This window comes from Syngnathus leptorhynchus, chromosome 14, assembly GCF_054491065.1.
Source record: "Syngnathus leptorhynchus isolate UIUO chromosome 14, UIUO_Slep, whole genome shotgun sequence".
NCBI lineage: Eukaryota > Metazoa > Chordata > Actinopteri > Syngnathiformes > Syngnathidae > Syngnathus > Syngnathus leptorhynchus.
Window position 1 is genome coordinate 23,307 of NC_141208.1, and position 10,558 is coordinate 33,864.

A 10,558-nucleotide genomic window follows, 5' to 3' on the forward strand; every position below is an offset into this window, starting at 1 on the left:
TGACTGACTGACTGACTGACTGACTGACTGACTGACTGACTGAATGACTGACTGACTTTAAGGCCTCTCAGCTCATGATTTGAGGGCTCGTAGAAAGCAGCTCACATTAGGCAGTTCTATCTGCAGCAAGTTGCAAGCCTATGGAGGGCATGATAAAGGCGTTTGAAACTTTTCACCCTTCAAAGAACGACTTGCCTGCTAGTGGTCATGAAGGAGCGTTTCAGTAACGACTGAGCGGGTCAGGAAATATTCAAAAACACATAACGTAATGCCAGACGACATTGCTCCACTGTCTGCATTACCTAATCCCATCAAGCACCGCGGGGGGCGGGGACAGGGCTTGTTGTCGGAGCAACCCCCATGTCAGGAGATAGACCCCGCCCGGTGAATGCGCTCCAGCCAATCGGAACGCTTAGAAATGACATCATTGTTATTTTCAGGGGAGCTGCAGCTCAGAGGTGGATAAAGTTCGTCTCCACGTTGGAAGTGATCGAAAGTACTATCCCAAATCCGGCACTGGCTTTTCTGTTTAAGGAGGAGGATCAATCGAAAGAGGATTGTTTTGTCGGACATTTTACGGTTGGTGGCGGGGGAACGACGGTGTTTTTTTTGGGGTTTTTTTTTTTTTTTTTTTTTTTTTTTTTTAAACCGATGTTCGTGCGCTTGGCGAGAGAAAAGTTTTGTCGGGACACAAAGTTGTCAAGGGATTTGAACTTCAACAAAAGGCCGAGAGAAAGCAAGTCGTACGTCATCGGTGGACTGTTTTCAAGGTGGGACGCCCTCTTGTAAAGTGATCCAAAAAACTTCATGTCCGGGAAAATGGAAACGACATTCTACGACGACGCCGTGAACGCGTCCAACTCTCATCTCGACGGCGCGAGGGTACAGTACGGCTTCAACACAAAAGCCCTCAAACAATCCATGACTCTGAATCTAAACGAGCCCCGAAACTTCAAACCCCAGCTGGGCTCCAAGGCCCTGGACATCCTCACGTCGCCCGATGTGGGTCTGCTGAAGCTGGCCTCTCCGGAGCTGGAGCGGCTAATCATCCAGTCGTGCACGGGGCTGACGACCCCCACCCCGACCCAATTCGTCTGTCCCAAGAACATCACCGACGAGCAGGAGGGCTTTGCAGAGGGCTTCGCAAGGGCGCTGGCCGAGCTCCACTACCACCAGATGAGCGCAGCCCACCACCACCCCGAGGCGCCGCCGCCGCCGCAGACCACCGGCATGGCATCCGGCTCGGCCGCGTCCGACACCAGCGATAACGCTTACAGTTGCACGGTGCGCGCCCCGGACCCTCCGCAATACACCAACTTGGCCAATTTCAACCGAGCCGTGCTGGGCTCCAATGAGAGACCCCCACCCGCCGCCTGCTACTCGGCGCCCCCACCGGCTCCCCACGTGGTGGACCACCAAGCTCCGCACTCGAGGCTGCGTGCCCTGAAAGAGGAGCCGCAGACGGTGCCCGAGATGCCCGGCGAGACGCCGCCGCTCTCCCCCATCGACATGGAGAGCCAGGAGCGCATCAAGGCGGAGAGGAAGCGCATGAGAAACCGGGTAGCCGCGTCCAAGTGCCGCAAACGGAAGCTGGAGAGGATATCTCGTCTGGAGGACAGGGTGAAAAACCTCAAGAGCCAGCACACGGAGTTGGTGTCGTCTGCCAACATCCTGCGGGACGAGCTGGCTCTGCTCAAGCAAAAGGTCATGGACCACGTCAACAGTGGCTGTCAGCTCATCTTGACGCAGCAGCTCGAGGCTTTCTAGACTCCCGGCGGTGGTCGTGGGTGGCTGCTGCTGCCGCCGCCGCCGCCGCGTGTCGGGACATGTCCCGAGGGACCAAATTAGTCCGAGTGGACGCAAGTCCAAATGATCGTCAGCTCAGGCACTTTCTCCTTCCGGCTTTTCTGCAGACACGCTGATTTGTTACGATGAATGATGCAGAAGCTGGGCCAGCCACGCACGGACAAAGTACGACATCATACCTGTTACAAAGGTCACTTAAAAGGGCTTCGTCAGAGGCGTTTCGAGACTGACGTGACGTGGGAGCCTTTACCCAGCCGATATGATGTCAAGCAAGCAAGCCGCAATAAATAACACGTTAGATGCACTTGTACTACAGCAACACTAACACCATCTAACCTTTTACGCACTCAGGTGTGAATCGTTTACTGACTTTACCTGCCTTACTTACTCGTAATCCTCACATTGATGCAACTTTTGGGATACAGGTCAGGTGTAACTCGTGTTAGACGTCGAATGTTTGTACGCTGATTTGGAGCACTTCACCGTTGTACAGAAGACAAAATAAAACGTTGAACTCAACATTGCTTTCATGCCTTCTTACTAAGAAATCTTTCCTAGGACCGAGTGGGCCAAAACCGCACAGACTTGCTTATGTGGACATGGATATGCAAATTCGTGGGCAGAAAGGGAGTCGCTTGCGGTGCGGCGCGGTGACTTGGAAGTGAGGGCGCAAAGCCGCAAGCTGATTGGACCTCCGCGTACTGGAAGTGAGTCGCGACCTGCCATGTTTGGTAAGAGGCTGTTCGTCAGCATGGTGGGTGGGAAGTCTTCTGAGTCTTTTTCAGAACCACTCAGGTCTTCACTTACCAACTGTGCTTTGAATTCATTTACGTGAGGATGTGACCTCACTTCACAACCTTTTACGTAAAAGTCCTCAAAAATGATGTACTACGTACAAGGCAACACTATAGGATTTTTCTCAATTTCTTCATCAAGTGAATTCTGCCATGTTTATTACCTTTTATTATCTCTTCGGTGTGGAGAGAAAAAAAGTGGGGAACCTCGCCACCTTTTAAGAGGGATTTCCACCAATGGTAATAATAGATTTGGGTCATTTATGATACGAGCAAACGGCAAAACATTTACTGGTTAGATTTTTGGGTTCTCCCAAGATTACAGTTGAATCACAGGTGGCATCAAACGTCATCGCGTCTTAGGCTTCCCCAACAGTGATGTGCATTCTAGTTCTTTTAGGTGAACTGAATCTTTAGACATCATCTTTAGACAGAATCATCATTACAACATCCAGTGGAAACAACCCATACACATCAAACAATATAACCACACAACAACAACAACCCCCCATTATTATAAATAATAATAATTGGCTCGGGTAATTAACACACTTCTTTCTATAATACACCTGCACACTGATCGGTTGGCAACAGTCTCTCAACCGGTCATGAACGGGAAGTTGCGTCACTGACTCGTTCGTGAACGGGAAATTACGTCACCGACTGCTAAAGTCCCTCCTCCATCTATCGATCTATCGCTCGGTGCTGATTGGTCGTTCGCGAAGAAGCACCAGTGAGTGACAGACAGCATTGCCGCTATGCCATTGCCAGCAGACACACGTTATGGCGACATTGATGTTTTCATTTTGTATTTGTTGGCTTGTAGTTGATGGTGTTATTATATCGAATGTGTTTGTGTTTGAATAAAAGGTTGAAAGAAAACGTTATGCCGACATTTGTTAATTTTGGGGACACCAACTCGTATAACAACGTAAAACATATTGTCAGATGAAGCAGTTAACCAAATGGAGTCTGATTTCTATGTTTTGATTGGCGAATTTAGAAACAAGGAACAAAACACCAGACAAGTTATAACATAAATGTTTATTAAAATAATAATAATAATAAAAGTATATCTCAAACCAGCAATCTAATGTGAAACTGCGGTCAATATGTTGGCTAACAATATTTCGGCATATAACACGTTCACATACTGATCCGTTGATGCACGGGAAGGCAGTTCACCTACTCGTTCACTTTACTCGTTTGCGAACGGGAAAGTCAGGGTTCGTTCCCTGCCCAACCTCAGAGGAAGGTGCTAAAGTCTAAAAGGAAACACTTTCATCTTTGCAACAGAACAAAAATCTGCCAGCACCAGGCTGACACGCAGTGGCGTGGCGTGGCGTGGCCGCCGTCCATTTACTTTTGTTACACCGTGCTTCATCCAGCCTCGCTCGTCATTTGGACACGCCGCTTCCAGTTTAGCGTTATCCGTCTCAGCTGACCAGCACGACGCCGTCTTTGGCGGCTAGTCGCTGCCTGTGCACGCGGTCCTGCTCCAGTTCTTCGTGGCTGGGGTGCCAGAGCCGCGATAGGATGCGCTCCATATTCAGAGCGTACATGGTATGGGAGGACATCACCCCGCGGTGAACCTGGAGCAGACAAATATGAGCAAAGAAAAGTCATCCGTGGGCTTCTGCCTCTTCCAAAGCATTTGCAAGATGAGAATCATGTTCCTACACTGCCAATATTAGTAAACCACTTCAACAATGTCAAGTGTGCTTCCGAGAAGTTACGGTGGGTGCTGGTGCAGAGTCTGACCCGCAAGGCCTCCAGGAGGTCAAACATGGTGACGGGAGGGAGCGCCGTTTGGAGAGCGGCGGCAGAGCAGGCTAACAAGTGAACGGCTTGCTGCTCGGCCTGATCCGGCGAGATCTGCGGCGGCGGGCCGGTGGGGAGCGAAGCGCTCGGAAGAGGGCTGAAGGGGAGACATAACAGTGGTCTCCAATTCCAGCGTCGGACAAACTGCGACGCGGGGCGGGGGGGGTGTTAGGGTTAGGGGTGTCGTCGCTCCTACCGTTCGGTGACGCCGCGATAGGCCGCCAGGCTGTTCTTCAGATAAGGCTGCGGTGCGACGTCGCTGCCGAAGGCGTAAGGGAACTGGCCGTCCCGCAAGCGATACGTTTTCCTTCGGGAAATGACGGCGGTCAAAACGTCTTTCAAATGGTGCTGCAATCAAGCCGAGACACAAATCAGGCCAATGGAGCTGAAATGATTTCAATTCACACTCAGACACACTCGCCGTTGGATTGAGTCTTTTTCGACTCACCTCCACGGCGCAGGTCATCGCGCTGACCGCATCCTCCGTGATATTATCCAGGCCCAGCTCAAAAGCGGTCACCATCATGCGGGCCTCCAGTTGACCCCGTGTGGGCAACAGCAAAGTGTGGGCGCTCAGTCGGAGTTCCTCATCCTCGCCGAGCGCCTCCCGCGGGCTGAACGGCTGTGCCGCGCTCAGAGGGTTCTGAGGCTGGAAACGATGCTGAGAGACCAAACAGGACGCACGCATGCATACAGGTGAAACGAGGAACCCGATGCGATTATTCTGAAATGTCGACGACGCACACGTTCGTAACATTTGTTGGGGTGTAACCGAATGTGACACGCACGTCAAATTTCTGTCTCGAGGAACATTTCTTTTTTCCTTTAGGTTTGCCCGGTTTTGAAGCAGAGCCACTTTGCCATTGCAATTGCCCAGCGCCCTCTAGAGGAAAGATAAAATACACACATGTAAGTACATTACAGCCCATTTACATATTTGGCAAATATTATTTCATGAATACTGGTTGGTATAAACCGTGCGTTATACATAAGCGGATCGCAGCTGCAAAGTAACATGCTGCAGATAAATAAATGAACTAACCTGGAGTGGAGACAATGATCTGGCAGCGTGTCAGAATTGCCAGGAGGAAGTCATTATGAACATGGACTGCACAGAGCGAGAGAGAGAGAGAATAAAAAGGGAAAGAATTATTTTGGTTTGGAAAAAAATAAAGCAACGTTACTAATAATGTACAAACCATTTTCCTGTGCCAACAGGCGTCGTGCCTCAATATCAAACTCTTCCTTGCTTATCTTCTGCTTGAACCACAGTTTGAGGTTTGCCCAGTATCTGGACGGACAGAAAAGAATCAACACACACACACACACACACACATAACCTGCCACGACACGAAGAAAAAGTGTGTACGTATTGAGCACTTTTGGATTTTCCTGTACAGTGCAGTATATGATGTGTCGCAACAATACAGTAGCCACACAATGAAGCCACGCAGGATGAATAAAACATAACAGAAGCAACGCCACCGACGTCAGTGTGAAAGCTAGCCGCACGCACACACTTACACACACACACAGACACAGCTAAGAGGCTAAATGTATTCAAATCTCTCAAACAGCGCATGAGAACCTTCCCCTCACCACACGGAAAGGATCTACTCACTGTTTGACATTATCGCCAATTGCATCAGTTAAATTCTTCTTCGCGATTTCAAGCTCGCTAGCATGAGATGCCATAGCGTCCACCCGAGCGGAACACTTACGTCATCATCCAGCGACCTTTTCTGAATATCCAAAACTTTATTGCAAAATGTTTCCCATATTAAAGAGCGACCTTTACGACTTGGGGCGATTTGTATTTTTTCCCGAAGATACGAATTGCCATTCATGTCATTAAACAGTGTATGATGAAGTAAATCAAAGTTTGGAGATAAAATGCATATTGAGTCATTTATTTATTTATTTATTTATTTATTTATTTATTTATTTATTTATTTATAGTTACGTACTCCATTCAGAAATTAACTAATAATCGTAAGAATAATATTTTTTCTCTTATTATTTTTTTTCCAGCTACCAACAGCGCAGGTAACGTATCACATCCACTGTCTATTTTTACAGGAATGGTTTGAAGGTTTTTTTTCTCACCTCATGCCTGATGTACACAACTTAATACTCCATTCAGAAATTAACTGATAGTTGAAATAATTATGTTTTTTCTCTTCTTTATCATTTTCGGCTACCCTTACCCTCACCCCAGGTAACCTCTCACACTTATATTTTACGGAAGTGGTTTGAACCTTTCAGTCGACTGATAAGTAAATAGGAAAATGTCTTCCTTTAAAGTTGAAATAGACTCGCATCTCCCTCCCTTTGCGGCGTCGATAGTAAGTCAAGCTCACGGACTCGAAGTCTGACTGTCGGCAGCTTCCCCTTCAGAAATTCTGGAAGCTATTATTTTGAAAAGGCGTATCCTTTTTGACTCAGGGAGTCGCTGTTTCAGGCGCATCATTTAATCATTCCTCGGCGTCACTATCCTGGTGCTGCACATCATCCGAGAGGTAATAAATCTGCGTATGGCGTCATGACAAACGAACGCATCAGTCAACCCGCATTCTTATTAACAGCATCATTACCTTATTGGTTACTAAATACAGATGCAATTTTGATCTTATTATATTTTATTTTTTCATATATTTATTGTAACAACTGCCCCCCCCCCCCTCCCCAGACTTCTATTTTAGATTATTTACATGATGATATTTCGGACCGACTGGGCCAAATGGCTACCGGCTGCAACTATACAGCGCCACCTGCTGTACCAACAAGACAGTGTGGCGCATTGTATCGGTGATTTACTATCACTCAGTGAGTCAGCACGTGTGCGAGGGTGCAGCGCAGTGCGGATCATCATCATCACCAAATGGCTCAATTTCGAGGATTATTTGTTAAACTGGACCGGAATCGGGATGGTTTCATCTCGTTGTCGGAGCTGCACAGTGAAATGAGCTCGCACGGCATCTCGGTGGCAGATGCTAAGGTGCAGGTAAAGCTTCTACGGCTTGGATGATGCTGACATTATTTTCTTCAGCTCCGTTCGTTAACATGTGCTTACCACACACACACACACACACACACACACACACACACACACACACACACACACACACACACACACACACACACACACACACACACACACACACACACACACACACACTCACTCACTCACTCACTCACTCACTCACTCACTCACTCACTCACTCACTCACTCACTCACACATTCATATAGAATGTGATTAAGTCCTACGACAATGACAACAATGGCCAGTTGGATTACGACGAGTTTCTCAGCTACATGATGGACCGAGAGAGGAAATGGAAGATTTGCTTCGAACACCTGGACAAGAACAAGAGTGGTGAGTGACTCAATGTAAATGATTGAAATGAAATTTGAGGAACATTTTTAAACAGTAAATAAAATGGAAAATACACCCACGGGCCACAGCATTGCAGGTACACCTGCACCATCGAATGCAGCGGTCATCAATCAAAAGACTGTAAAACGTTGCATAACTTGAATCATGGAAAAAGTTGCACTTTTAAAGTCAGGCCACTGCAAACTTGCCCAGGTTCAAATAAAACTACCACATAATGCTGCAAAAGTTGAAAACGTTAGAACAAGAATTCAATTGCCTTGGTGCAAATGCTCCAAATGTTGAGCAGGTTTAAATAGGACTATAGCAATTTAGAATTAGAAATAACACGATGATGACCCCCGATACCTATGCAGGTTCAAATTAGACTTCAGTAGCCTAAATCCCGTAAAAGTTGCATCTTTGATAGATGTGCAGGTGTATTTACAACTGCTGTTGTCATACATCAACCAACAAATATTTCTTGTGCTATTTTGTGTGTCTTTTCTGATCAGGGCAGATTGACCAGGAGGACATCATCTGTTTATTTAAGGAGATAGGAGTGGTCATTTCAAAGGCCCATGCCAATAAGGTCATCCAAATGTAAGACCTTTTTGGCTCACTTCACAACTCTGGATGGAAAGTGGAACCTCCAAAGTGGAACACAAATGGAATGTTTTGTCAAATCAATGTCACCTAAACTATCATAGGCTTGTACGTATATTTCAGTTCACCCACTGGCGGAGCTAGGATGTTTTTCTTGTGGGTGCCAATGATATCTCAGGGGGTCTGCAAAATAACAACAACTCTGCTTTTATTGGTTTAGCAGCTATTCTCTCATTCTCTACTGCAACTACTAGGCACACTAACTAGCTAGCACATAGCTCGTGTAGCTACAAAGGGCCACTCTTATGTGCACCGACAATGTTGCGACACGACAGGATGGACACGGACGGCTCCATGACGGTGGACTGGGATGAGTTCCTGCAGCACGTCATCCTCAAACCGGTAGACGACATCGGCGAGCTGGTGTCGTCATGGAAACACAGTCTGGTGAGACTCCAATGAGCCCTCGGCTCGACCTGGCTCCAAAATCAGACAGAGGTAATGTACTTCCATAGCATTGTAACTGATGCATGTCAACGTCGGAGGTATTTGACGTGGGCGAGAGTCGAGCGCTGGCCATGGACTTTCCAGAAGAGAGTTCCGGCATCAGCGCATGGAGGAAATTTGTTTTGGGTGCCGGTTTGGCCGATGCCGTATCTCGGACGGCGACGGCCCCCATTGACCGCCTCAAGACTCAGTTGCAGGTCAGCACCTGATTCCATTCCATTTGCGTGTGTTTAACAAAGGGACTGTGGTGTGGAGCCCCAAAAGATTGCGTATGAAACACCTTTTTGTTCTCATTTGGCTTGTCTTTGTAGTTTTACGGATCCAAGGCCTTCTCTCGAGGCTTCCGTGAGCTTCGTGTCGGCGGCCTCCGTTCGATGTGGCAAGGCAATGCTGTCAACGTCCTTAAGGGAACGCCGCAGTCCACACTTCAGTGTCTCATCTACGCGCAGGTGAGTAATCGACGTCCTGAAGGGAACGCCGCAGTCCACACTTCAGTGTTTCAAGCATCAAGCTCCCAGAAGTATCTCCCCCCCCCCCCCCGTTTCTAGTAAACCTTTCTTGGTCTGAATTCAGATGAAGGGATCTGTGCGGGGCAGAAGTGAAAAGAGTCTGAGCGTGCAGCAGCGCTTCGGTTTGGGTTGCGTGTCCGGTGCTGTGGCTCACGCGGTCTTCTACCCTCTGGAGGTATAAAACGTAGACAAATAGGAAAGGAACCTTCTGCAGCTACGTGGGACTGCAAGCCCTTTTATGTCCCAACAGGTGTTGAAAGTGCGCCTCAACCTGCAGCGTGTGGACGCCTACCGTGGCTTGGTGTCTTGCGCCCGCTCTATCTACCAGAACGAGTCCTTGTCGTCGTTTTACAGAGGATTTAAGCCCAGCATCCTTTGCATGATCCCGTACGCTGGTGTGGAGTGTGCGGTCCATCAGGTAATGTGGTGTTATCGAGTGTGTCAAATAGGACTCCCAAGCTCTGTCTGGAAACGGCTTTGGCAACAGATTCTTCATTCACTAGTCTATCATGACCTGGGCCCAGAGCCACCCAGTCTACAGCAGCGACTCAAGGCTCTTCTTCTTCAGTTTTGTGGCCTTCGCATGCGGACAAATGAGCAGCTACCCTCTGGCGGTGATAAGAACGCAGCAACAGGCACAAGGTAGAGAGACGTCTCCTACGTCTACTGTCAAATTTGATCCCAGATGAGGGCTGTAGGATGACAGACTGAGACGGTATTCTTCAACTTGATTTGGGACAATTTCATCACCTGCTTTCTTATTTCGCAGCCGTCTACCTCGGCTCACGAGTCACTTCATCGGGGGTCCTGCTCGGACTCAAAGGTATATATGAAAGACACGGACTGCGCGGCTACTACAACGGAATGGGTGCCAGCTTTATCCGAGCCATTCCATGCGCCCTCATGAACTTAACCTTATGCAGACTGTTTGAAAACCTCTTTTGTTCCACGGGCACATGAGGTTTGGTAGGGGCCTTGAAGCGTGTGTCGCGCAAAAATAATGATGTGAAATTTGTCAGTGTTCCAAGCAATAAAAAAAGTGCCATTCTTGCTCAGATCAATGGACGGTCTGACTCGTGCACAACTAAGCGACTTGCCCAAATGTTGTTTAATGTTTGCCCACAAGTAAATGATTGTTGTT

At 48.0% G+C, this 10,558-nt stretch overlaps 3 protein-coding genes across 8 annotated transcripts; 2 read left to right on the top strand and 1 right to left on the bottom strand.

Moving 5' to 3' along the window:
- The first annotated feature begins 424 nt into the window (after positions 1-424).
- On the top strand, positions 425-2,325 carry LOC147045688 (transcription factor Jun-like). Its single transcript, XM_085930749.1, has one exon. The coding sequence runs from the start codon at positions 808-810 to the stop codon at positions 1,765-1,767; it is 960 nt and encodes a 319-aa protein (XP_085786875.1). The 5' UTR covers positions 425-807; the 3' UTR covers positions 1,768-2,325.
- Positions 2,326-3,631: 1,306 nt separating this feature from the next.
- tada1 (transcriptional adaptor 1) lies at positions 3,632-6,764 on the bottom strand. Of its 4 annotated transcripts, none has more exons than XM_085930070.1 (8): positions 6,528-6,764; positions 5,621-5,712; positions 5,464-5,529; positions 5,210-5,304; positions 4,870-5,082; positions 4,618-4,769; positions 4,281-4,518; positions 3,632-4,192 (listed from the first exon to the last, which is right to left on the bottom strand). In XM_085930070.1, the coding sequence occupies exons 1-8, from the start codon at positions 6,530-6,532 to the stop codon at positions 4,037-4,039; spliced, it is 1,017 nt and encodes a 338-aa protein (XP_085786196.1). In that variant the 5' UTR covers positions 6,533-6,764; the 3' UTR covers positions 3,632-4,036. The 4 variants fall into 4 exon arrangements, with proteins under 4 accessions (XP_085786196.1, XP_085786195.1, XP_085786197.1 ...); XM_085930069.1 differs by lacking the exon at positions 6,528-6,764 and adding an exon at positions 6,143-6,179; XM_085930071.1 differs by lacking the exon at positions 6,528-6,764 and adding an exon at positions 6,043-6,175 and having other exon boundaries at positions 4,362-4,518.
- A 382-nt stretch (positions 6,765-7,146) lies between these two features.
- slc25a24l (solute carrier family 25 member 24, like) lies at positions 7,147-10,533 on the top strand. 3 transcript variants are annotated; one of them, XM_085930399.1, is made up of 10 exons: positions 7,147-7,425; positions 7,672-7,798; positions 8,311-8,398; positions 8,737-8,848; positions 8,947-9,105; positions 9,220-9,357; positions 9,482-9,592; positions 9,668-9,835; positions 9,905-10,059; positions 10,187-10,533. In XM_085930399.1, exons 1-10 carry the CDS (start codon positions 7,303-7,305, stop codon positions 10,248-10,250), a joined length of 1,245 nt encoding a protein of 414 aa, XP_085786525.1. In that variant the 5' UTR covers positions 7,147-7,302; the 3' UTR covers positions 10,251-10,533. The 3 variants fall into 3 exon arrangements, with proteins under 3 accessions (XP_085786525.1, XP_085786524.1, XP_085786526.1); XM_085930398.1 differs by having other exon boundaries at positions 9,921-10,059; XM_085930400.1 differs by having other exon boundaries at positions 9,986-10,059.
- The last annotated feature ends 25 nt before the right edge of the window (positions 10,534-10,558 follow it).